Genomic DNA, 27,012 nt, shown 5'->3' with positions numbered 1-27,012 from the left:
GGGTGGCAGGGGCAGCCCTTACACCACCACCCGCAGCCAGGAAGGAGGCCTGGCGTCCTGCAGGGCGTACGGTGAGACCACGTGATAAGAACTCCCCAAAAGAAGGCGAGGGAGGGATGAGGGGCGGGGGAACAGAGCAGCTGCGGCCTGTGCTTACCTTGATGGCTTGCCCAAAGAAGCCCTTCCCCAGGACCTCCCCGTGGATCAGGTCACACGGCCGGAAGATCTGCTGCGAGTAGCTGCTAGAACAGCGAAGGGATTCGGAACGGCTGATGTCACGGCTAAACAGCAGGGGTTCCTTTGGGGAGCTGGGGCCGGGGGACTTGGAGATGCTGTTACTGCGCCTGAGGATGAGGAAAGATGGTGCTAGGGATAGGGTAGCCTCCAGAGACTTGCCAGGAAACCCTGGGGGCAGGCACCTCAGGGCTACCCCGACTATTCCAACGTATGTAGCTCAGGAGCTATGCCTGGGGAAGGGGACTCTTATGTCAGACAGATGTACCATTTGGGGGCTGCAAACATCAGTAGTATACTTAAGTACATTCAAAGCGGGAACCCTGAGTACTCCTCACCTGGAATGAATGACTACATGCTACTGGCGCAGAGCGCTCAGTACAGGACAGCACGGTAGATGGTGATCGGCCGTCCATGTCTGCTCCATTCGAGGCACTAACTAATGGGATCACAGTGCTAGCCTACTGCCATCCCCAAAATGGCCAAACGGGATTTGGGATGTTCTGCACATTTTCGTATCTGGTTACCTTTCCTACATTTAAGAATAATCAGCACGTATCATTTCTACAGCAACAAAGCCAACATGTTTACAGTTTTAAGAGCAGCCGGTCATAGTAATGGCTGGTGACTGTTTCTTTGACTTCCTGAAGAAAGGACGAGACGTTGCGTCCGCAGCACTGAAGGTGGACTGCAAGCCCGCAACCTCCTCTCCGGGGACACACCTGCTTCACTTGGGCTACCCAGCAAGGATGGCCCGCAGCTTCCCAGCCGCTGCTCTTCTGCCCGGCCTCCTGCCGAGTGTGCCCGCGGGGCACACCAGGTGAGCTGGCCTCTCTCTTGCATGATGGCCCTCTAGGTATCTGAGCAGCTCTCTGGCCACCCCCACCCACATCTTCCCTCTTCCCAGGCCTTCTCAGCCCTCTGGCGCCATGCCGCCACCAGCTCCCTCATGCTGACTGAGGCCAAGAGGGCAGCCAGGAGTGACAGGAGCCACCTGTCGGGAGGGCCCTATTTCCAACAGACGCCAGCCAAGAGGGCCCTGAGCGATTCAGTCTGTTTGGTCAGGAGGGCGGATAAAGAACCTGACTCCTAGTAACGCCAACAGCACCTCGCCTCTGCTGAGTGCTGACACTGGGCTGCTTTGCATCCTTTCTGACACCGAGTCCTTACATAACTGGGGAGACAGCCACCTTTATCTTGCAACTCCACCTCACAGAGGCAGACAGAGGCCAGGCGAGGTGGAGCGATGGGCGAAGGGAGGGACTCAGCTGGACGGTGCCATCGGGGGGTGCCTGCCTGGAGAGCCAGCGCTCTAGCTCCTGCCCTTTCAGCCTCCCCACACACTTGGTTTTGGTCCCTCAGATCCAAAACAACTTGCATTCCTCTCTTGTTTTACAGTTTTCAACATCCTTACTTATATTTATTAATCCTACCTGTGCCCCGACTCCAGCCCCTAAGCCCCTGAGCCACGCTGTCCTTCGCGGCCCAGCATCACTGCCTCCTGTCCAGCTCAGGAGGGCAGTGGACAGTCTGAGCCCTGGTTTCTAAGGGAACCTGGCAGACAGCTGGGTCAGATCACGCACAGGTCCCGGTTATGAAACTGTGACCTCCCTGCGGGGCGCTGGGTCAGCACAATCCTCGCAGCCCGTCTCTGGCCAGCTGGTTCCCTTCCTGACTCTGCTGCTCTCCGAAAGCCAGCTCTGCCTCATCTGAGGGACAGGCCTGGGGCGACACAGAACCAGGGTGATGGGCGTGGGCACCTCAGGGAACGTCTCCTCAGGGTCCCTTCCAGGTTCTCCTTGGCGTCCAGGGTGCTGAGGGTGTGTGAGTGCCCAGCATTCTGCAGGTGGGGCGAGAGCCGTGCATCCAGCCGCAGCTGGTCCAGGCGCTGGGAGACGGGGTCGTGTTCAATCAGGAGCTGAAGCGTCTGGCTCGTCTGGCTAATTGCATCCTCTACCTGTGGCCAAGGAGCAGCGTGAGGCTGGGTCCCACAGGCTGGCTCCCCCCAGGCCACCCACCGTCAGCCCGGAGGATCCAAGCACAGTGTGGCCCATGGTCAACTTGGCTAACAGTGGCCTCCAGATGCCAGTACCCCACAGTGCCCTCTGCCTGGCATCCTGTCAGCTTCCCCATCTGTCAGGCCATCCCTGCAGCCCTGGCTGGGGACATGCCAGGCTGACACAGGAGGTCACCAGTGGTCACAGGCTCAGTGGCAAGACAAAGAGATAGACGAGGGGTAGAGAAGGGCGAAGGTCACAGTGTGATCTCCCAGAGGGTCTGTTCCACACCCCGCACCCACAGACAGCCTGGACACCCACTCTACCTCCTCTACGCGCAGCGTGCGGACGGGGGTCCCATTGATCTCCAGGATGCGGTCCCCAGGGTGGATGGCATTGCGGTTGTTGGGACTGATATGCATCCGGTTGACCCTAGGACCAGACGAGAGTTGAGGCAGGTGAAGGAATCCTAAAAACAAGCCTGGCCAATTTCCCTTGTGCAGGGAAGAGTCACCCGGCCCCAAGGCCCAGGCCACTCACAGAGAACGGGCACTTGCCCAAGCCAGAAACTTGGGCGCCATCCTCCCCATCGGAGTCCCTCCCTGCCCCCAACCCTCACCATCTTGGAGAAGCCTGCCTTCTCTCCATCACCATCGTTACCAACATCTCTCACCTGGATCATGCAACAGCCTCCTAGCCGGTCTCTACATCTCTAGGCTTGCTCCCTCCCACCCAACTTCCACACCCTCCATCTTTCTAAAATGCTCACCTGATTGCATCACTTTGTTGCTTTAATCCCTTAATAGACCTGCTGAGTCTTCATAATCCAGGCCCTCCAAGACTTAACAACTCCCTCTCTGGCTACTCCCAACCACCCAACCTATACCAGACACAACCACATACTCCTACCTCTGCGCCGAACGCAATCCCCGCCCCCCTTCATCTCAGAGGCTTTAGAGCAGACCTCAGCTCTTCCCGACTTCCTACTAACTCTCGCCTATACTGCAAGCACCCTGTGCGCAGCACGCCGTTAAGTGCACAATCACGATTTTACAGAGTTAGCAGCCACAGGCGCCTCATTACTGGTATTGAGGTGGACACAGACTCCTTCCCCCCCCCCCCCCCCGATCTTCTGGCCTGGACCTGGGGTGGAGTCTTAATTTCTTTGAATGAATTTCCTCCCTCCGTTCATTCGCTCAACCAACAAAGCAATAATCAATGAACGCCTCCCATATACCAGGCACTGTTCCAGGCCCTAGGCATGCAGTACTGGACAAGACTAAGACACGTTCCAGAAGGAACTCGTGGGGAGGACAAATGATAAACAAACTAATACACATAATCAGGCCAGATAATTTCAAAGAGCTAACATGATCTGACACTTGACACGTGAAAGCTGAGTGGTTCCGGCATTAAGTATCCGGTGGGAAGCAGCCTGGGCAGACAGCACGGTGAGTGCCAAGGCCCAGGTGTGGTTTCAGCACCGTGAGCGCCAGGGGAGACGTAAGATGAGGATGGAGGGAGCTCAGCACACGACTCTGGAGTTCTGAGCCCCTTTGAGGCCCATCTATGGACTCGGCTCAAGACCCCCTGCTCCGGGCTTCTCAGAACACTCACTCTTTTACTTGCACGGAGGTGGCGTAGTTGGAGCAGGCGCTCTCCACGGACACGGAGAAGCCCCGCCGGCTCTCGGTGGTGGCTGGCATGGAGATGTGTGTGACGGAGTAGGGCAGCTGGTCCTGAACAGACTCGGTGGAGAGCCTCTCAAACATGGGTGCCAGCACCACCTCATTATGGCACTTCCCACTGGGGAGAGGAGCAGGAAGGGGGTAAGGTCCCGGAGCCGCCCCCCCGGAAGATCCCAGCAACCACGGCACCACGCAGCTTCAAGCAACGGCACCCGCAGCCCCACGATTACTGTCCCTCCACGATCCCGCTGGCCGCTCGGAATGAGAAGCCTGGTTCTCTTTGCTCTGCCTCCGACCCCGTGAGAATCCAGCCCCTTGCCCTCTCTGGGCCTCAGCCCGACTTCTTTTATCAAAAGAGACAGTTGGACGGAGCGAGCTCTAAGGGGCCTTTGCCTTTAAAGCTCTGGGGTCCTCTGAGAGCGCCTTCCCAGCCATTCTCTCCCTCCGGGAGGGCTGCAGGGCAGAATGCCGTTACTCTCCCATAGGTAAGGGCAGAGGCCAGGGGGATGCTAATGGTCTTGCTCACAGCTTACAGAACAGGCTAAGCACCCTGCTGTGAGAGGAAGTCAGTGCTCTGATGCCCAGTAGTCCTTCCGCCCAGCTCATGCTGCCCCTGTGCCTCTCTCGGCCATTCTTATAGGGGAAGACAGACACAGGGCCAACGTCTTACCAGTAGAGGGTGGCGTGCTGCACCAGGGCATATGCGTCCCCATCCTCGATGATCACCTTGCAGCTCATACAGGCAAAGCACTCTGGGTGGTACTTGAACTCCCCGGCCACCTGGGAGCGGGTGGGAGAAAGATGGACAGATGAAGAAAGTGAGTCCTCGCTGTTGCTAGAGTGAGGGTAGGGGTGGGTGAGTGACCGCCGATCAAGGATTTGCGGATCCCGGCAAGAATGTACCTTGGCACTTCCTGCCCTAGAGCTTCCCGAGGAAGTGCCAGACTGGTGCCCCCCATCATTTTTGAGATTGCGAAAAACTGTTCTGGTCTCAGCCATGACACCGAGGCCCCAGGAGCCATCACCCCTGTTAGAAAGGCTCACAGTTTCCCCACCACAGAGCTGGCAAATCCGTGACTAGGCTCACAGCCCTTTGTCTTAGAGCAGGTAGGGGAGGTGGAACTCTCTCTGCTGGCTCATTCCAGAGTCTCCCTTTCTGATCTCCTGGCCTCCTCTCAGCCTGTAAAACTCCCCTTTAAGGCTTTCACCCCACTGTATTGTGTCTCCTCCCTGCCTGCCTCTCCACCCACACCCACCACTGGCTTGTGGAGTCTTTGAGGATAGGGTCCCACCTGGCACTTACCTTGACTGGTGAAAGTCAAGATAACTCAACAAACATCTGTTAAATGACTAAATTGAAGAGAGAGGCCTTGGCTGATGGAGAGACCAGAAGATGAATGGCCACCGGGAACGGGAGGCACGGTCAGTGGACTCTGATGGCCACGAGGAGCAGGGATGGAGGGACTCACTCACCATGACAGGCCCTGTCATCAGCAGAGAGCACCCGTGGCAGAATTCCCCGAATTTCCTCCAATAGTCCTTGTGGCAGTAGAGCTTCCCGTCCTTCTCGTAGTACCAGTTGGTGAGGGACTCCTGGCATTCCGAACACCTGAGACGCAAGATAAGAAGAGAAACTCTCCTGGATTCTTGGAATCCAGATGTTCCTTGGATCCAGTGTTTCTTAGCCTGTCTGGGTCTTGAAATGCTTTGAGAATCTGATTGGAGGCAAGAAGCCTCTCCCAGAAAAAAATGCACATCCAAGGAAAATGTGCATTTAATTTATGTATGGGGTGCGTGTGTATCAAGGATTGACGCCTAATCATGGCCCCGGTTGAGAACCTCTGGGCTACACAGGTATCTCGAGTAACCAAAGAAGTTCAGTCACCTCCATTTTTCAAAACGTGCCCATCACCAACAGCATTACTGATATGGCATTCTTTCCCCCAAATATTAAGCATAAAGAATCAATTAGCCCGTCCAGTGTGGCTCAGTTGGTTGAGCGGCGACCCATGAACCAAGAGTGGTATTTCTATCTCTCTTTCCCTCTCGCTTTCTCTCTCTCTAAAATAAAATAAATTTTAGCGCTGGCCGGCTTGGCTCAGTGGATAGAGCGTCAGCCTGCGGACTGAAGAATCCCAGGTTCGATTCCGGCCAAGGGCACATGCCTGGGTTTCGGGCTTGATCCCCAGTAGGGGGCGTGCAGGAGGCAGCCAATCAATGATTCTCTCTCATCATTGATGTTTCTATCTCTCTCTCTTCCCTTCCTCTCTGAAATCAATAAAGACATATTTTAAAAAAATAAAAAATAAAATAAAATAAATTTTAAAAGCCATATATATTTCTTTAAAAATAGAAACAATCAGACAAACCCAAAATGTGAATCACTTGATCAGACAACTGAGCTTGACTCTTCCAAAAAGTTAATGCCGTCGGGGTAGGGGCCATATCGATGAACAATGCCCAGACACATAGCAACTAACTGCAATGCCTAAATAAAGCTTGGATTAAAAAACAAACACAGCTTTGAGTGACATTTTTGAAACAACTGAGGAAATTTGAATTTGGACTATACATTAGGTGATATTGTGAATTTACTGTCAGTTTTCTTAGATGTAATAACAATATTTTGGTTACACAGAAGAATTCTTAGAAGAAGCACATTAAATTAACTAAGGGTGAAAGTCAAGATAACTACAACTTACTTTTAAACACTTCAGCAAAAATAAGTAAATACTGTGTGTGTATAGACAGATAAAGTGGCTTAAAGTTAACAAATGATGAATCTAGGTGAAGGGTACATGGGTATCCTTGAACTACTCTTTCAATTTTTCTTTTCTTCTTCTTCTTTTTACTAATCCTCAACCAAGGGTATTTTTCCATTGATTTTTTTTTTTCTTTTAAGAGAGAGTGGAAGAGAGAGGGAAAGTTAGAGAGAAATATCGATGTGAGAGAAGCACATCAATCGGTTGCCTCCTGTACGTGCCCCAACCAGGGCGGGGGCCGGGAGGAACCTACAACCAAGTTACGTGCACTTGACCGTTATCGAACCTTGGGCCCTTTGGTCTGCAGGCTGACACTCTACCCACTGAGTTAAACCGGCTAGGGCTCTTTCAACCTTTCTATATATTTGAAAACTTTCAAAATAACATATTGGGGGGCGGGCAACAAAACTCCATTAGCACTGTGCACGCTGTATTAGACCCATAGTAGCTCCTGTCTCCTCCAGCCCCCTGAAGCGCCCCTCAGTCAGGTCAGGTATGTGTTCTCAGGCCACATCTGCACAGACGAGGTCCTCCTCCTGTCTGTCTGCGCCTCCTCGCTAAGAGCTGCCTGGCCTGCTGAGACCAGCTCTTTCTTTCTAGTTAACAGACTCTCTATTCCTGTTAAGGCCTCACACCACCCACAGAGGCCACACCCTTGCTTCCCAGAGGCGCTGCCTCCCGGTTTGAATCCTGACCCTGGATTAGTTTTAGTTATGTCATCTTGGGCAGGTTATTTCACTTCTCTGACCCGGTTTCTTCATCCGTAAAATGAACTGCTGTGAAAGTGAAATCATATGTATTCAACTGCATATTGTGTTCTGCAGCGAAACAGCCTGGGGACCCACAGCCCTCCTGACGTTCATATAAAAGACCTAGTACAGCAGGGACTCAGTAAGGACGATAACGTCCTTAAAAAGAACGATAATGGTAGCTCCCATTACTGGCCACTTACGGCCACTAGCTAGATAGCTTTGGACAACTCTCGGTAATTTTTCCTTATTGACGACCTGGGACCAGCAGCATCCAACGACAAAGAGCCACTGTGAAAACTACGTTAATGTAGAAGGAAAGCCTTTTGCAAACTGTGAAGGGTAAGACAGGTGTATTACTAGAGCAATTTGCTAGGCACCGCAGGTCTAAAAGATACATAGACAAGGTCCCATGCCACCTTCCAAGAACGTATAATGAGCTGGAAAAGGAGAATGTCTAAACAAAACTCAGTTTTAACAATGCCAGGCGAGAGTCCACAAAGAGTGCTACCACTTCTAAGCACTGCGGGAGGTCGAGGAGGGGGACAGGAAGACGTGAAGCAGCGGTAGGAAGGAAGGAAGGGGAGACGTCTGTGGAGCTAGGGAGGCTGAGAGAAGCAGGATCCTGAGAATCCCTCCTTGTGGAGGATCCAGTTCCCCTAGGAACTCGGCCAACACTGGTGGCTTCTGCCATCAGCCACCCCCATCCTGTAGCATTTCCTGCTCGTCCTAGCATGCTGAATTTCGGGGTGTTGGGAGCTTAGTATGGCATCAAGAGTACCGGTATGAAGTGCCTAGAACGGTGCACTGAAAACCAGGCCTTACAGGAGGGCGAGGGGCAGATCCTTTTCTGGGCATGCAGCTCAAACTCCTCTCCGTAGAAGGCACCCTGGATGAACTCTGATTGGGAGACCCGGGTTCAAGTTCTTCAGTGCTACACACTCTTGGACAAGCCCCTTTCCCTCTCTAGGTTAAGTTTCCCCACCTGTAAAATGGAGACTATACCACAGATCCCCTCAATTCTGTGCATGTATGTTTTCCCCCGGATGACCCAAGGTTTAAATCTCATACCACCGCTCACCACCTAACTGATCTTGGGCCAGCGGCTTCACTTCTCGTTTGTGACATGGTAACGTCACCACCTGCTTTCAGGGTAGAACTAAGTGAGGTTCTGAATGACCATGAGGTGCCCAGCAGAGGGCCTGCATTAGAAGGGGGGCTTCCCTCTTGCCTCCCACTTTCAGGGTACCCTGTCTTTCTTTACTAGATTGTGAGCTCCCTGAAGATGGGAACAGTGTCCCATTTTATGTTGGTCGACTCAGCACCCAGCAAAGGGCTTGAGGCAGTCAGGAAGCTCTTAGCAAATGTTTTTATGCTGGAAACGGTGGGGGTGGTGAGACCCATCATCGGTCCAGGTGGGGGGGGCACAACGGCTCTGTGGCTCATGGTCACCAGGTCCCGCCCGTCTCTTGGCTTCCGCGGAGAAAAGCCAGCGCAGACGTATTTGCACCCAACTGCACGCCTAGGCCCTGTTACGTCCCTGTAATGGCATGTGCGCTGCAGGGCACGGGAGCACCAGAACACGTCCTCCTTGCCATTGCCAATATCCTGCTTTTGTTTGCTGCGAGTGCCCCGGCCAGGCCCAGGAGAGGGAGCAGTGAGAGGAGCGAGTGCGGGCATGCCGGGGAGAGACATGCCAGCCTGCTGGGAGGAACGCCTGGCTGGAGAGCGACACCACCGAGGCACACACCTGGGTCAAGGAATGCCTCTGGACGGCTCCGCCAGCGGCGTGGCCGACGTGGGCCGCCACAGGTGTCTCTGAAGAACAGGGAGGTGAAGAGCTGACAGGAGGGCTGTGGGTCCCCAGGCTGTTTCGCTGCCGAACACAATGGCTTCTTGGCCCCTGGAGGAGTTGCCATTGTAGACTGGCAGTCCTAGCTTAGATGATTAACAACAGCGCCTGTTACCTGTGAGTGCCAGCCATATTTCAGGCCCTCTAGGAGGTGCCTTACTCATGTACTCAGATTATCTCTAATCCTGACCACGCCCTGCGAGGAGATAGGATTATCCCTGTTTCACAGACTGGAAGACTGGAAAACAGCCAGGTCACTTCTGCAGCCCCCTCACCCTGGGTGGCGCTGGAGTCTGAACCTCTGTGCTGGCTCTGAGGCCGTGTCCACTGGACCACGTCACCCCTGTGAGGCTGCACGGCTACCAGGCAGGGCCTCAGGCTTCGTGCCTGTGAAAGTAAGAGGCCGGAGCCCTGAGAGCTCAAGTCCCTTCGGTGTTAACACTTCAGGAGGCTTTTCCTTGAGCCCAAGTACTCATGCCATAGGGCACGACGCTCCTCCTTCCCTTAGTCTACAGCATTATGCTCCCCAGCAGTCTCTGCCCTTTTAAGAAAAGAACCCAAAACACACTTTGGAAATGTAAGGTGCTACTCAAAGGAAGAAAAAAAAAAAAATCCCACCTCAGATTCTCAGAAACCGTGGCCACAATGTGTTCTTCCCAAAGCCAAGGTTTTGTCCCCCCCCCCCCCCCAGCTTTCAATTTTCGAAAGTTTCAAGAGAAAGTTAAAATCTGCCCTAGCTGCAGGCCCCAGGGCATCCAGCTTGGAGGTGGGGGTACCCTGCAGCCAGGGCCAAGCCTCCGTCACCGCACGCTTCTGAGCAGCCAGAGTGAATGGGCGGAAACCCTCCGGCCGGGGAGGGCACCGAGAGGCCCCCACGCAGGGAGGACGGCCTCGGAGCGCCTCCTCCAAAGCACCCCAGAGGCCGGGGCAGCCACCCAGCGAACCAAACCCTGGCAGCCAGTTCAGTGGGCAGCTCAGATCCAACTGAGGTATTTTGCATCAGCGGGAACTGATGCAAATCTCACCGATTTCAAAAAGAGATAATTAGTTCAGCTTCTCACAAATAACTCTTATGTTCCTCGGGTCCACGTTCCTTCTTTGCCACTTACTAGGTGTCACCTAAAGCCGGTTACTTCATGACTGGGCCTCAGTTTCCTCCTCTGTACACTGGTGACAATAAAACCTCATGGGGTTATGAGAATTAAATTACGTACAAATGCCTAACATGATGCCTGGCCCACAGTAAGTGTTCATTTCCCTCCCACTCTCCTTTTTTTGGGGGTTAATCCTCACCCGAGGATATTTTTTTCCATTGATTTTTAGAGAGAGTAGAAGGGAGGGAGGGAAGAGGGGAGAGAAACACGGATGTGAGAGAGACAGCCATTGGTTGCCTCCCGCACATGCCCCAACCAGGGCCGGGGATCAAACCTGCAACCCAGGTGGGTGCCCTTGACTTGGGGATTGAACCCATGACCCTTCGGTGCACAGGATGAAGCTCTAACCACTTAGTCACATGGCCAGGCCTGCCTGCCTTTCTTTCTTTCTTTCTTTCTTTCTTTCTTTCTTTCTTTCTTTCTTTCTTTCTTTCAATACATTTTTCTTGATTTTAGAGAGAGAGGGAGAGAAACACTGATCAGCTGCCTCCTGCACACCCTCTACTGGGGATCAAGCCCCGACCAGGAATGAAACTTTCGCTCAGCCGACTGAGCTGCACCGGCCAGGCTGGACCCCTCTTTAATTTGACAACACCAAGGGTGAACGGAGACAGCCCAAGCAATGTGGACCTGCTGCTTGGCCCAGAACCGGATTTTTGTGAGTTGAGATGATCCTAAAATGAATTATTTATCCAGTCAATTAGAAAATCGATAGATTCTAATCAGTTCCTATCAATTAGGAAATAGTTACTGCACATCTTGGATGTGCAAGACCAAACAGGCAAGTGACTGCGCTGGGAGACGCCAAGGGAAATACGATAGGCCCAGTCCTCACTCACAAGCAACTTATTCAGGCCAAATGTCTGCAGGTAAATTTTCACCCTCATGTGGTAATGGAACCAAACAGTCATCGTTACACTGGCTGTACACAGGCTAGAGAACAAGCCCTCCCATGCCTCACTTCAATGTATGTCTCCCTCCCTCCCTCTCTCTCTCTCTGAAATCAAGGGGGAAAAATATCCTTGGGCCTGGTCAGTGTTGCTCAGCGGTTGAGCATCGACCAGGAGGTTATGGTTCAATTCAGGTCAGGGTAATGCCTGGGTTGTGGGCTCAACCCCCAGTAGGGGGCATGCAGGAACAGCCAATCAATGATTCTCTCACATCATTGATGTTTCTCTCTCTCCCCCCCCACCTCTCTTCCTCTCTGAAATATATATATATCCTCTAAATATGTTAGACAAAAGTCACTCCTTAATTTACCTCTTTTGTAAATTCCAATTGAGGTGTTTTCTTATTGGGAGCCCATGTGTCCTGCACCTCACCCCGGACACGAGTGGCATTGGCAGAGGAAGACGGTGCACTCGGCTGAGCACCACCTGCCCGGGTACAGAAATTACATTCTTCATTCCCTGCTCCCTCTCCCCCTCCTTGAGGCTGTCACGCCTCATCATGTCTCCGTGGAATCTGGTTTCATCCTTTTCCTTGCAACCACAGCCTCAGAAGTCCTGTAGACTCTGTACTCCCCCAGAGGCCTGGGGTCAAGGACATTTATTTGTTCCACGGAATCTGGCAAGGGTCATGATCAGAAAAGCCTAGGAAGTGGAGGGAGCCCCCCTAGGCTCTGCAAAGGAGAAAACTGAGGCCCAGGGAAGGGACGGGGACCTGGTCAGGGATCAGCCCTTGTGGACAACCTGTAATGAGGGGGGAGGGGGGCAGGCCTGATGGTGGAAGCGGCTTTCCAGGCCGGGCGGGCAGTGACGTGGTGACTGATAAGATTGATACCTGGGAGAGCGGAGGGTCTGGGTGGTCCCTCCAGAGCCCAAAGTGCCGGCTGTCACTTTGGAAGTGGCTTCAGGAATGTGGCCTCTCATTTGGGGGAGGGGAGAGGGTCTACAGTGAGCCAGTAAGCCAGTCAGCACCCCCCACCCCCAGCTGGGCAAACAGAGCTGGGAGAGGTGGGGGTTGTCAGGTTCCCTAGAGGGGCTGGCGCAGAACAGGACAAAGGACAGGAAGACCAGGGCAGCCTGGGCAGCCTGGCCCTCAAAGGTCCAGGTTGGGAGCTCATTACCTGCTCTAGCTCCTGAGAAATGTGGTCCTACCCCCGAGAGATTAAAAAGGGCCCAGCAGCCTGGCTCCTAAGGGGACAACCCCTCCCTCAAAGTGCCTCTCCAGGATTAGGAGTAAAAGGGATTAATGAGGTCCCGGCTTAAACTAGTGGCTGCTTCAAACACTTGGCATCTCGAGTCCGCCTGGTAAAACCTGCCTCTAAACTCAAGATCAATTCCCATCTGCTTTTGTTTTGATCCTCACCCGAGGATATTTTTCCAATGGGTTTTTAGAGAGAGTGGGAGAGAGAGGGAGAGACAGAGAGAATCATCGATGTGCGAGAGGCACCTCGATTGGTTGCTTCTTGCCCGAGCCCTGACCAGGGTCAGGTCGGGGAGAAGCCTGCAACTTAGGTACGTGCCCTTGACCGGAATCAAACCCAGGACCCTTCGGTCTGCAGGCCAACACTCTATCCAGTGAGCCAAACCGGCTAGGGTCCCATCTGCTCTTAAGAACCTCTGCATCCCTTTGATTTGCCAGGCAAGCTCCGTGGCCTCTTTTTCCCGCCCTCTCTGCTGGGAGAGGAAAGCAAACCTAGAGCACCCCTGCGGGAGGCACCAGCCTTCAGATGACGTGAAAAACGCAGGAAGACAAGACTGAAAGGCAGGCCAGAGAGCCTCCACATGTTCACAGTGGAAACTGATGGCCTCGTCTGAGAAATGGGGCTGCATAATGTCTTGCTTTTAGGCTATTGAGAGATCAAACAATAAAGTGCCTAGCAGGATGCCCAGTAGAGTCAGCACTGAGGACCAGTTCCCTGCCCCCCCCCCGCCCCCAAATCCAGAGGTTTCCCACCACTTTACCAGGGTCCAGTAGTTCCGTGAAACCACGTGGTGTTCTGCTTTTCTGCCCAGAGCCTGGCCACCTGACTAGTATCCTAGCACCGAGGTCTGGGCATGAGGCTGGGTTGGGGAAGCCAGAAGGGAGAAGTGGACCAGGACCACTGGGGAGGGGGAGGCAGCCCGTGGAGCAGCAGGCTGCTCCCAAAACGAATGAAAACAAGCCCCACCCCAGCCAGGAATGACTCCATTCAAGGAGGGACCCCGAGGGCCACTAACCCTCTGGGGAGTTTCTGCTGGAGGTGGGGCGGGGCGGAGAGCAAAGAAAGGCAGCTCTGAGGTAGTGAGAAAGTTTCTACACCTCCCTCCCAGAAGCTCCACGGACAGAGGGCCCCAGAGGTACTCGGGCCCCAGACCCGGGGCGTGCATGCGCGGGGGCTGCCCTTGCAGCTCGGGAACATTCCAAAGCCAATTGTCCCCGTCTGGGAAGAACTTTCCCAGGCCTTTCCCTAGCAACTGTATTCACCTGGGAGCTCAGGAGCCCTTAAAGGCCAGAGGCAAATGTGCTTGCCATTAAGAATGCCTACTGTATACCAGGCTGCCCACACCCAGATCCTGTCAGCTTCCATGGTTTTGGCAAAACCTGTCCATCCTGCTTGTTGGGACAAATTCCTGGGCAGGCAGCACAGCCTGCAGGTAACACATGCGCTGGGAGAACAGCACCCAGCTGGAGCTCTTCCCCGGAAGCAGTAGCACCCAGCGCAGGCAGGTCAGCAGCATCTTCTGGCGGCCCTTCAGGTGTGTCTGGGGAGGAAGGAGAGCCCACCTTCCCCGGGAGCTTCTTTCCGGGCAGATCCCTCAACCTCGCCGTGGCCAGAACGGATTCCACTGGCTTTTCTGCCTGACAGAACCGATGGCCGGAGGAGGAGCGAAATCTGAGCAGCAGATTCAGGGGGGACTCTGCCCTCCCTTCAAGACCAGGGGGGCGGGAGGCAGAAAAGGAGATGGGGAGGGGGACTCCGAGCCCAACTCACCGAAAGGGGTCTCTGGAGGTGAAGTAAGCCGAGATGGACAAGTAACTCCCCATCTTCTTCCCACACCAGACAGACAAGCTCAGCTGCAAACCCGGCTGGGAGCGCCTCAGGCCGGCTGCAGTCGGCCACCATGACAGGCCCGGGGCTCCCGGCACCTCTGGCTGCGGGCCGGCTGCCCAGCGCTCACCTCTCCCTCCGGAGCAGCTGAAGAGGTGTGAGGACTCCTGCCTCCTGCAGATTCCCGAAGGGGCTCATGGCAGGGACGGTCCCCCCTCCCCCAGTTCTCAGCAGCTCCGGCGGCCCCTCGGGACTCCGGGAGGACCACCGCTCTGCGTGCGGAGGCTACACACACACAGGCATTCCGGGGCCGGGCCGGTGACTAGCTAAGAAAGAAGCGCTGCTGTCAAGTTAGCCTTCCCCCTCGGCCCCACCCCTGACGAGGGAGGGAGGGAGGAAGAGGAGGGGCTCCTCGCGGAACCGAGGTGTGTGGTTGGAGCAGCTATTAGGAAACAGACCTTGCAGGCAAGGGGTGGAGCTGGGCTGAAGGGAGGCTGTAGGCAGGCGCCGCTGCAGACAATAACCAGGGCCGGCTGAGCGTCCATCCCCGAGCTCGGGGGCAGGGCAGGGCAGGAGAGAGGGTGCGCGCATCAGCCCCCTCGTTTCCCCAGCCCGAGAAGCCGCCCAAAGGCTGGTATCAGGGCTGGAAGGTGCAGAAAAAGCCCAGGAGACCAGTTCCAGGCCAAGCCACGCCCCCCAGAAGGGGGGGGGGCTGGGCTCTCTGGCCAGAGAGACAGGTCCGGAGAGATGCCCTCTGGGTTCTGGCATCGCCTTGGTCCTGGCACTAGGCTCCCCATTCATCCCGTCCCTCTGCCTGGCCTGGGGACAACTCCCAGGACGGGCCGCGGGGCTGCCACTCCTGTTCGGGGAAGGTCTGCAGGGGGATGAGGAAACAAGGCCCAGTGGTAACGGACACTTGACGTTGCTCCATGTGGCAAGCGCCGCACAAGCACTCTCCCATTTCCCTGAGGTGGCAATGACCTCCACTTCAGAAAGAGGGAAAGTTTCCCTAAGGCCAGGAAAACCAGTCAGCTGCAGGGCTGGGATTTAAATGTAGGCCCACGCGACTCCAGAGCCCTCAGCCCCGGAAAACGGCTCCCTCCACGCCCTCCTGCAAGTCGGAGAGAGCACAGGGACACAGCCTGTCACCTGTCTCCCCCCCTCCCCCCCATTCATTTGCTCGTTCCCAGAATGCCATCCGTCGGCCGTCGTGGGCAGTGGTGCTTCTTTGACTGTGTCCGAGGTGACCAGGCCTCTCAACCTGGGGATGGTGGGCCTCGGTATCTGGAGTGGGGGCTTGCCTGAAGCCCCAGGGATGCCCAAGCCAGAGCCACCCCTGGAAAAGCCCTTCATCCCCCTGCCTATGGGACTACTGAGAGAAAAGGCCGGGCCTCACGGTGGAACCTGAGGGAGTGACACCAGCTCTCTCCCACCGGGCGCGGACTCCTCTCCACTGAAGTCACCCTGTCACCGTGACGGGAAAGTCTGTGGCGAAGGTGGTGACTGGATTACAAAGGAGCCTTTTCCCATTCCCTCTACTGCTTGGGCACAGGGATAACAATGAATGTGATAAGGTAGTGTTTGCACCCTGTTACAAGCTACCACTTACTGAGCACTTACTATGGTTCAGGTCCTGTGTTATAGTCTCTGAATCTATTTTTTAAAATATTTTTATGGTGGTAAATACACACACACACACACACACACACACACACACACACATATATGATGTCACATTTGGCATTATAACCATTTTTAATGTACAACCTAGTGGCCTCAGTGACATTCATGATATTGTGCAACCATCACCACTATTTCCAAACCATTTCCACCACAATAATCTATTATATTTTAAAATGCACCTGTCCTTTGACCCTCCTGGGCAACTCCTCTACCCTACCCCAGCCCAACCCCTTGCCTGTCGGTTCTCTTGTCCATCACAGTTCTCTTTGTCTGAGCTCTAGCTGATGTAGCCAATCCCCAGAGGGTTCGCAGGGCTCGGGGCCAGTGGCTTCAAGGTCCACAGTCTTCCCTGAGTCTGGCCCATGTTGGTCCTGCAGCGCCCTCGGGGTCACCCTGGTTGCAGTCACAGGGCTTTGTCTGAGGTATGGGAAGGTGGGTGGCAGGCACAGCCAGAGGGGAACAGGCCCGGATAGGGCACAGTCCCAAGAGGGGAGAGTTTTAAGCAGAGGGAGAAAAACAAAACAAAACACACACACCTAGGAGCAACTATGAAGGGACTTGAACCCTCAATCTTCTGATTCGGCATCAGACACCTTATCTATTAGGCCCCGAGGACCCTTCCCCGCCAAAGACCATTGCATAAGCTTGTCCAGGACTGCATCTGTTACCTATCATACTTAAGTTGTCAATATATGGGGTAGATGTTATTATTATCCCCATTTCAGAGATGAGGAAACTGAGGTTCTGAAGGCTATGTCACTAGCCTGAAGACAAACTACTGGTCAGTGGCGAAGCTGGGCTTCAAACCTAGTAAGTGTGATTCTAGAACAGGGGTCAGGACACTTATTTTTCCTCTAACAGGCCAGAGAGCAAATATTTTGGGCTTTGCAGGCCTACACAAATACAGACCCTGTCACAGCTACTCAGCTGTCACTGGAGCACAAAAGTGGCCATACAGAAAACATAAACAAATGGATGTGTTCCAATAAAACTTTATTTGTGGACACTGACATCTGAATTTCATGTGCTATGACGTATTCTTTTGCACGCCCCCCCCCCCCCCCCAACCATTTAAAAATGTGAAAATCACAGGACGTACACAAACAGGCAGTGGGGCTACAATTTGCCGATCTCTGCTCCAGAGCCAATGCACTCAGCCACTCTGTTTACTGTCTCTAATAGTAAAGACCAGCTTGGGCTTTTGTGCCGAACTCAGCCCCCTCTACCTGCTGTCACAGACATCACCCTCAGCTGCAGAGGCAGCTCCCCCTCCACCACACACTGCTCGCAGCGCTCACACACCGATGTTAACCTGCACTCGTCAGCAGGGCGGAGACTCCCCTTTTCAGAGGAAGCACGGAGAGTTTAAGCTGCTTGCCTGAGATCACCCAGCTGTGTGAGTGAGAGGGGAAGCCGGGATTCGAACCCGGGCTATCTGTATTGAACCCTGCCGTTGCTATGCTGGAGCCCAGCCTGGGCCCAGAGCCAGACTGTCTGGGTTTGAATACGACAATGCACCGCACGTAAGCCCTTGGCACACAGTCTGGAACGCATTAAGGGTTGATAAATGTTCGCTGTTAATATCATTAAGACTATTGTTACCACCACTATGGGCTAGCTATGTGGCCTTCAGCAAGTCGCTGCCTCTGTCTGGGCCGTGGCTAGGTCTCTAAATAGCTTCCAGCTTCAACGTTTTTCAGCCCTCTGAGGTTACGGAGGGCTCCCGTTTTCCTTGTGTCTGAAGTTGAGTTCAAACTCCTTGAGCTGGCCCTGAGGGGTTCAAGATCCTGGCCTGGGGGCCACGCATGAGAGGAGGTGGGGCAGCGTGCAAGGGGGGAACAGCGCACAGGACGCTGAAAGGGCTGCACAGCTGGAGAGCTGGGAGCTTTCTCCCAGCCACAGAGCTAACTATTTCTCACCAAAAAACCTATTACGTTCCCCTGTAATTCTATCAGGCAAGAAGGGGGCCCCAAATTAAGTCTGGAACTAGCAAATTGTCTTCTAATTGCACCCTCTGATTTCCCATCTGATGAACAGAATGCAGATGGAAGAAAACGCAAGCCACAGAGAGGCAGGGGCCAGGGAGCCCATGAGCATAACTCCTCCTGACATTTCACACAGCTCTGCTGTTCCAGCGGTGGCGGGGCGCAGTGAGTCGGTGTCTAGGAATGTGAGCAGGAGGCTGCAGGCGTTCTCGGCTCCCCCCACGCCCCTCACAAAGGACTCAGTGGGTGGGTGGGTGGGTAACTAGTGAGAGGTCGTCTCAAGGCCACAGAAACTGCCTCCCCCTAAAGAGGGGCAGCCACGTCTCTTACGTTGGGAGCTGAAGCAGAAGCCCCTCCTAAGTGGGACCCATTTGCCTCCCGTAAATCCAGGTTTCAGGAGGAACCCCAGAAGGACGGATCACCAGATGTGACAAGCGGCTGGCCATTCAGACCCAAGTGTGTTGCGGTTCCTCGGGGCCAACTTCACAGGGCCCCGGCCACCCTGAACTGGAAGGTGGAAGGCTGCCCTGGAGGATACACTTCCCCCTGTTGCCCGTGGATACGGGTCCTGCATGGAAAGCTGCTTTTCTAGGTCCCCCGAACAGCTGGCAGAGGATCCAGCAGTTACAGCCGCCAGAGGCATCCACGGGGATGCTTGGCCAGGCAGTTAAGGCCAGGATAAGATGGCAGGGAAGGTGTCAATCTCCTGCACATTTCACAAGTTGGGGACCTGGCGGGAAGCCAAGCAAACTGACTCCTCGGAACGAGCTAAGACGCAGGGCTGAACCAGCTAAGACGCAGGGCTTGAAGGCACCTATGAGAGGCCGGAGACAGCAGCCTTCAAGGCCAGCAGCCCAGAACGAGCACTGTGGGGAGGAGTGGTCAGTGAAGAACCCCAACCTCTCCTCCGAAGAAGGCTCTGGTCCGGTAAGGTGCGACCCAAGGAACGATGTCCACATGGGGCCTGCGACTGGCCGGGAGGACTCCGACCAGGGAAGGGAGCTCCCGGAGACACTGGAGCTTCTGAATCTTGAAAGGTGAGCACTGCCACCTCCATTTACTGACCATTTTTCTTTTCTTTTCCTTTTTTAAAAAAATGTATTTTTATTGATTTCAGAGAGGGAGAGGGAGAGACAGAAACATCAATGATGAGAGAGAATTATGCCCCCTATTGGGGGTCGAGCCCACAACCCGGGCATGTGCCCTTGACTGGAATAGAACCCGGGACCCTTCAGTCTGCAGGCTGACGCTGCAGCCACTGAGCCAAACCGGCTAGGGCAAGGCTTGGCCGATTTTAGACTTCAGAATGACATTTACAGACAGAAGTCTTATTCCATGCCCCCACTTCAAACGAAAAGCTCTTGCCTGGGAGAATACTACAGAGCAAAGAGGTGGTGATGATGCACACTGGAAGGGCTTGACCCAAGTGTCCAAAGAGAGAGGTGGTCTTTGACAAAAACGTCACTCGCCCAGCAAACACTGAGTACCCACTGGGTTCTAGGTACTCCGCTAAGCTCTGGGATACAAAGGCGAACTAGATACGGGGCTCCAGACTTAAAGAATGTCATACTCTAAGAGTGACAGGGCTATCACTGAGGTCTGAGGAAAATAACAAAGATGAAGGAAAAGGTCTCCTCTGATTGGCTGGGGAGAGGTGAGGGTGGATTCGGGGAGGCTCCTCCACAGAGGAGGGAATGTGCCACTCTAAGAGGATGATCGCCAGGCAGACAAAAGCATTTCAACCTGAAGGCACCACATGTACAAACGCAACGAGGCATAACCGAGTATGGCCTGTAAGCTTCAGTGCAGGAGTAACCAGAGAGGAGTCTGGGATGGTGGAGGAGAGCAGGGGCCGAGCACCCAGGTTAAGGTCTGACAGGCCACAGAGTTGCCCACGGGCAGTGAAAAGTTATCAGAGGCGTTTACATGAGCAGAGGTTCCCAATGAGCAGGAGGTTAAGCCTGAAACCAGAGAGAGCGCTGGTCTTTAGTTGCTAGTCTGACTCTCTCAAGTCTACCTTCGGCCGTGCAGATGTCCACAGGACTGGTCTGCTGGCCAACGAGTGTCCCTACCAGCAGACGATGGCTTCATCCTCAGGCCACATCTCTGCTGAGCTGGTCATTTTAATAGCTGAGATTTTTCTGTATGGGCTGTAAGCTCATAAGAATGAGATCGCAATCTCTTGTAGATAACCATCCACTGTTGCTCTGTGATACTAACATTAGAAAATGGAACAGCCAACATTCGGTGTCAAATGCAGTGTTTACATCGATGGTCTCCTGGCCGGACCGGGGGTAAAATGCCTTGGACACCTTAACAAATCTCCACGGAAGGCCCGGAGAAGAGCCGGGCCTGGCAGAGAAGACCGGAGAATGCGACCCGTCTAAAACCGGAGGCAAGCCATTAAACCTTGTCTGGGCTTCCACCGATTCCTCTGTAAAGGGAAGGAGTTAGGTGAGCAAAAATATCCCACGCCGGTATGTCAATGCTGAAGCTAGCCATGAGGAAGGAAGGGGCTGTGGTCAGAGAAAGGCTGACTGGCTGACCACCCAGAGGTCAGCGTCATCTTGGAGAATGACCCTAATCCAGGCCTCATTTTTGGCCTGATCGGTCCAGAAACAGGCCTTCGCGGTACCCAGAGAGGTGCAGACATTCTAGGATGCTTCTATGTAACCATCCGTCAACCCCACTGTCCACTTACGAATTGACACTTGAAATCAGAATGCCCACACACCTTACACAGGTACTACCTCCGGACCTTTCCTGTTATCAAGAGTCCCAGGAAGCTGAGTTAAGCATGAGAAGGCCCCTCTGTGAGCATGGACTTAAAGGGAAACGAGAAGCCATGGAGAGAAATTTCATGCTGGCAGGAGTGAGCCGGCCAAACCAGCCCTGCCTGTAACAAAGAACCCCTTTCTGGGAACCAAATCCAGATCCAGTCTCTGGACACACGACTAGTTTTGCCTCACTGACTTTTCACTTTCTGTTTCACTGCTGGCCACTCAGTATTCTACTGTTTTTTTAAAAAACTAGTTTTTAATGTGAAAAAGTCATTACTTCTTTAGATGCATAACAATCGCCAATTCGCATGTTGTTCAGCCCGGGGAGCCATTTGGCTCCGCTAATAAAAGATGGCTAACACTCATGAGTGCTCACTCCGTACATTTACCCCTCGCAATAACACTAGGAACTAGGCAGTAGGTCAGTATCTCCATTTCATAGATGAGAAAATGAAGCACAGAAAGGGTGAGTAACTTGCCCAAGGTGCACAGCTAGTAAGTGGCAGAGCCAGGATTTGAACCAAAGTAGAGTCTGTGCTCTTAACTACCACACATTACACATGCTCTAACATGGATATCTAACTCGTTTAGTCCCAGAGGACAAACTTCCATTTCCAAGTTCTTGTGGAATCACCAACCTATCCACCCCTCCCCACCATAAAGCACACACAGGTAAAAGTCACTTTGTAAGCATTCTGTTTCTTCCACTCTATACCTAATGGGCATCTCTAGCTAATGCCATCCTTCAAAGATTTCTAAAATTAAAAACAAACAAACAAATAAAAACACTTACTATTAGCAATGAGATTTGTCACGTCTCAGAGCAGTTCACAATTAGATTGGGCTAGAGTAGCTGACCTCATTCTTCCTTCTCCTGTCTCTCTGTCCAGGGTTGGTTCGTGTCTGGGTTGTACCTGTAGGGAAGTGCTGCTGGCCAGGGCTCCTGGGTCAGACTTTCTGACTCCTTTGGGGACAGGAGACAAATCTTTATAACTTCTCACCTCAACGCTTACAACGCTGTTTTTCCAAAACAGCCCAATGTCGGGAACCAATTCCTCCCTGCCATTTACAGTAACTGCCCCGTGGTGACTGCGAAAGAAAGGACGGTGCGGGAGGGGAAGGGCAGGGAAAGGCCTCTCTTACATCATAGCTCTTGGCCACCCTGGCAATTCATCCAACCATGTGCTCAGTGGTGGCACAATGAGGGGCAGAAATCCCCCTGGTCCCTGACCAAGGTACGCCTGCAGAGTATTCTAAGTCTCAGGATGTCGTTTAAAGGAGATGATCAAATAAACGTGAAACTGAAACCGCAAAAAACAGCTTCAAAGGAAAGCTTCTTATGAAAGCGTAGGACAGGGACCATGACTTACTCTGTAACTATTTCCCCGAGATATCCAGGTAAAGATCTGAAGAATGGGCAGGAGTCATTAGGCCAGAGAGGGGAGGGAGCATTCTAAGCAGAGGGAACAGCAGGAACAAAGGTCTTGTCGGAAGGAAGAAGGGTGCGTGGTGGACCCTGTGAAGAGGTCAGACCATGGCGGGGGGTGGGGGGTAAGGTTGGGGGTTGGGGGCTCTGTAGGCCACATTAAGGACTTTGGTCTTTACCCAAGAACGCTGAAAAGTTGTGGAAGTGTACAAGGACAGAGAGACCACAGAGTGTGGTGTGCTCAGATATTTCCTTTAAAGATCACTCACTCTGGCTGCCTCTCTGTGGGGAATGGAGTGGGGGTGCAGAGTGACTGTGGACAGTTACAAGGCTATTGTGGGCCTATACGTAAGAGGATGGTAGCCTGGAACAGGGGGTGGAAGGAGAAATGGAAAGAAGTGGACACACTCAAAAATATAATCTGGAGATCAAACTGACAGGCTTGGATGTGGAGAATGAGAGAAGAGGTATCAGAAAGACTCCCAAGTCCTGGCTTGGGTGGTGAGTGGATGGTGGTACATCAATTCAACGGGACAGGTTACAATGGGAGAGGAGCCACTGTGCGGGGAAGACGGAAAGTGTAGCTGGGTCTGAGATGCCTGCAAGACATTCACCTGGGCATGTGAAGATGACAGGAAAAATAGGCCTAGAGATCAGTGGAAAGGTCTGGACTGAAGATACTAATTTGGGGGTTTATCAGTGTGCGGAGGACAACAGAAGCCTGGAGAAATGGCAGCCTTTCACGGCTAGATAGAGGAGGATAAGCAAACTGGAATGACCAGAGAAGTCGGGGGAAGCCAGGAGAGTGTGGAATGACAGGACAGCCAAGAAAAGAGACTGTGTCAAGAGTGACAGAGAGCCCTGGCCGGTAGCTCGGTGGTTAGAGCCTTGGCCTGAGCACCGAGGGACCGTGGGTTTGATTCCATTCAAGGGCATGTACCTGGGTGGTAGATTCAATCCCCAGTCCCTAGCCTGGTCGGGGAAACAGGGGGAAGTCAACCAATCAATGTGTCTCTCTCACATCAATGTTTCTCTCCCCCCGGCCACTCTCCCTCGCTCCCTTCCCGTCTCTCTAAAAATCAATGGTAAAGCCTGGCCAGTGTGGATCAGTAGTTGAGCGTCAACTCATGAACCTGGAGTTCACCCGCTCGATTCCCAGTCAGGGCACATGCCCGGGTTGTGGGCTCGATCCCCAGCAGGGGGCGTGCAGGAGGCAGCCGATCGGTTTCTATCTCTCTGTCAATGGAAAAAATAGCCTCCGATGAGGATTAACAAAACAAGCAAAAAAGGGCGACAAAAATACTAATAACAACTGCTAGCATCTATTCAATCCTAACTATGGCCAGGCACTGATCAAATTCAATCCGCATAACAACCTTTTAAGGTGAGAATTATTTCCCCTTTTATAGATGAGGAAACTGGCAAAGAAAGATTAACCAGCTGACTCAAGGTCAGGTGGCTAAAAGAAGCTGGATGGAAACTCAAGCAGCCTGACTCCAAAGGCAGATTCACTTCACTGCCTCCAGTGCGGCGTGGGGGGTCTTAGAAGATGAACCCTGAAAGTGGCCAGTGGATGGACCCAGGAGCCTGTCTCTGGAACATGACTGAGAGAACATTGCTTCAGGGAGAGACAGAATGGAAGCCAGACTAGAGCCCACTATCAGGAACGCTTCACATTATTACCCGGGTTTCTGTTTCTTTAAACTATGTTTTGATTGATTTGAGAGAGTGAGGAAGGGAGAGGGAGAGCACCCGTGGGCTGCCTCCTGCATGCCCCTGCTGGGGATAAAGCCCGCAACCTGGGCATGTGCTCTGCCTGGGAGCCGGACCGGTGACCTCTTGGTACATGGGACGACCCCCAAATAACTGAGCCGCACTGGCCAGGGCTGTTACCTGCTTTCCAGCGGTCTGAGGGCGCCAGTTAGGAGACCAGGCCAGTATGTCAACTCTGCATCCCCAGCAGCACTTAGTTTGGTGCCTTTGATATAGCAGACGGTGCTCAACATTGTATGTGAACGGCTGGTTGGTTTAAGGAGCACAATGTTGCCATGTGCTGCTGCTCACCCTTCACGTCGTGCCATTCTACTGTCTACAGAGTGCTTTCCTCGCCGTTACCTCCTTAAGCCTCACACCCACTCCCCGAGGGGGGATTTACCGACACCGCAGTGGCACGGGAGCTGGCTCACGGTTACACAACTAGCCTGGCTCAGCGAAGACTAAAATCCGGGTCTTGTGATTCCAAGTCCACTATTCGTTCCTGGGAGCCTCAGTGTAAAGAGGACCCTCTTGGGAGCTAGGGGGGCCCAAGTTCAAATGTCAGCTCTGTGTGACCTGGGCAAGTTATTCCACCTTTCTGGGTCTTCCTGTTTCACTATAAAATGGGGTTGCAGGGTTTTTGTGAGGGCTGAATCAGATGATATAAGTGGAACTCTCAATACAATGCTTAATAGCCATCATCCATCCCTGGCCCCATCCCTAACCCCCTCCATCTCTGCCCTGAATAGCAGCTGTGGGGCTGCTATAAGGTCTTAGTTCTCTCTTCCCAAAGAACAGAGCGGGATTAAGGCACACTGACGGTTACACGCTGCAACTACACACTCGGCGTCCCACTGTGTGTTAATGCTGGAGTCCCTTGTGGGGGCAGAGCAAGGCCCAGGTGCCTGTCCTTCCCTTCCTCTGTCAGGAGGGCCCCAGCCTGCTGTCGGACAACTAGCCTTAATGACCTGCTGGCTGGCTGTTTCCTTAGAGATAAACTAGACAAATGAGCAAATCAGAATCAAGGGCTGCGCGTCAATAAACGCAGCGGCAACATCAACAGTACAACAGCAGACAGAAAAAAGATGGCGGCGGAGGTGAATGGCTGATCTGTTGCCTCGCATGGCAGTTCCGAAAAAAAAACTAAAAGATGGACTGGCAAGCGCGGCGACTCCTGCTCGCGTCTCCCCAGACCGGGCGGCGGCTCCTCTCAGCCAGCACCGCAGCCGGGGCCATGGGCTCGTGGGCGCCGCGGCAACTGCTGTGGCGGCAGCCGCGGACTCGGCGCAGCGGCTCTCGGTGAAGGAAGAGACCATCTTTCTGCGAGACGGGCCCACCCGCGTCACCGACCCGACCGAGCTCCCCACTGAGATCCTCGGGGCCCCGGAGACCGCCAACACCGACTTGGAGGATTCTTAGGACTTCCTGTCTTACACTCGGGTCCTCTGGCCATTTTGGGAGAGGAGAACCGGGAGGGCAGCAGAGTCGAGCAAGGGAATTTCGCGCACAACAACTTCAAGGTTAAACAAAGGAACTTTGCGCGCACAGAGCGTCTGCCACCCAGAACCACAGGAGAGCAGGCTGAATGGTGGATTTACAGCTAAGAGAGAAGAGGAAAGAGCAAACTCTGGAGGAGCTGAGGTGCGGAGGCGCGTGGGTCGGGGGAAGGGACTTGTGGCTTTTGTTCCAAACCTAGGGGAGATTAGCGCCCCAGACGCCTGCGGGGAGAGGCGCGACTCTCGGCCTTCGGATCGGAGAGTGGGAGTGACTTCCTTGCGGAGGCGCGCCCAGCAATCAGTGTTTGCTGCATTGGAGTGCGGAGCGAGGGGGCTTGGAAGCGTGGAGGGCAGAAGGAGCGGACTTGCAGCCAGAGCGGTTCGCCTCGCCATGGTCTGGTGGCGCCCTGAGGCCCCGCCCCGCCCTGAGACTCGCCCCGCCCTGGGACCCGCCCAGCTCAGTTTGCAGCTCCGCCCCGCACGTCTTACAGGCACACCTGGGCTCCAAGCAACGGCTTTTGCATATGGGTGGCCTGCCCTGTGGCAGCTTGACCAGATAAACTGCGGTTCTAGTCGGACTGCTCTAGGGACGCTCAGACAGGAGGAGGAAACTGCAGTTTTTGCCGTAAGTCCTGCTGAGTGGTCTCAGGTAGTAGCTGACCTACACACCATTGGAGACCCAGAAACGAGGGCATCTAGTGGTCGGTATGAGATGACACCAGATTTCAACCACTCACATAAAGGACACATTCTAGAGGCAGACTCAGTGAGCGCCAAAGCCTTGCTGCACCAAGCCCCGGCCCATAAATCTGTCTCCTACACAGCAACTCTTCCTTTATAGTCATAGAGGATCCGCACAGCCAATCGGCCTGGAGGACAAATCCTCCCAGCGACACCAACAACAATCAAGACTTAACTATACAAAGGAAGACCAAGATGGAGGCATAGGGCGGAAGCCTGATTGCTGCCTACCACAACAATTTCGAGTCTACGACGGGAGAGCGGAGCAGACACCATCCAGAACCACCGGAGGGCTGACTGAGCAGACGCTCTACAACTAGAATAAAAGAGAGGGGTACTAGGGATGATGCTGATGCCGGCGACCCAAAGATCACACTTTAAGAACTACGGCTCAGACGACACAGTGGCGGCCTGGAACGTGCTCGGCGCAGTTCCCCCAGCGGTCTCCGGCTGAGGGGAAGGCCCCACTCGCTGCCGAGCACGGACAGACAAGCCCCTGGGAGTCATGGGGTGGGAGACTCCGCGCTTGCTGACCTCCGAGTCCTTCAAGAATCTCAACGCCCCGGAAGCGGCCAGGTGCGCACGCTCGGTGACTGGCCACCGCTGCAGACCCAAGGGCTGACGCAGCAACACCGGACCAGCCCGCTGCCGCGCACCGGGCACACCGGAGCTACGCCGAGCCCGCCGCCCAACGAGTTCTGCGGCGGCTGCCCTGGAGCTCTGAGAAAATGGCC

The 27,012-nt window shown here is 53.9% G+C and overlaps 1 protein-coding gene across 4 annotated transcripts in view; it reads right to left on the bottom strand.

Moving 5' to 3' along the window:
* Positions 1 to 27,012, bottom strand: part of LIMK2 (LIM domain kinase 2) — a 58,044-nt gene that overhangs the window by 11,042 nt on the left and 19,990 nt on the right. Inside the window, exons 1-7 of one of the 4 annotated variants that reach the window (XM_079762694.1) lie at positions 21,654 to 25,135; positions 5,393 to 5,528; positions 4,590 to 4,699; positions 3,849 to 4,037; positions 2,558 to 2,663; positions 1,995 to 2,191; positions 158 to 344 (exon numbers count right to left, since the gene is read on the bottom strand). In XM_079762694.1, the coding sequence (XP_079618820.1) occupies positions 158 to 344; positions 1,995 to 2,191; positions 2,558 to 2,663; positions 3,849 to 4,037; positions 4,590 to 4,699; positions 5,393 to 5,410 (807 nt within the window). In that variant the 5' untranslated portion in view covers positions 5,411 to 5,528; positions 21,654 to 25,135. Of the gene's footprint in view, positions 1 to 157; positions 345 to 1,994; positions 2,192 to 2,557; positions 2,664 to 3,848; positions 4,038 to 4,589; positions 4,700 to 5,392; positions 5,529 to 14,355; positions 15,435 to 21,653; positions 25,136 to 27,012 lie in introns of those variants that run through there. The other 3 variants (XM_079762693.1, XM_079762695.1, XM_079762692.1) reach the window with 3 other exon arrangements.

This window comes from Cnephaeus nilssonii (assembly GCF_951640355.1).
Source record: "Cnephaeus nilssonii genome assembly, chromosome: 22".
NCBI lineage: Eukaryota > Metazoa > Chordata > Mammalia > Chiroptera > Vespertilionidae > Cnephaeus > Cnephaeus nilssonii.
This window is presented reverse-complemented; position numbering and strand designations above follow the sequence as displayed.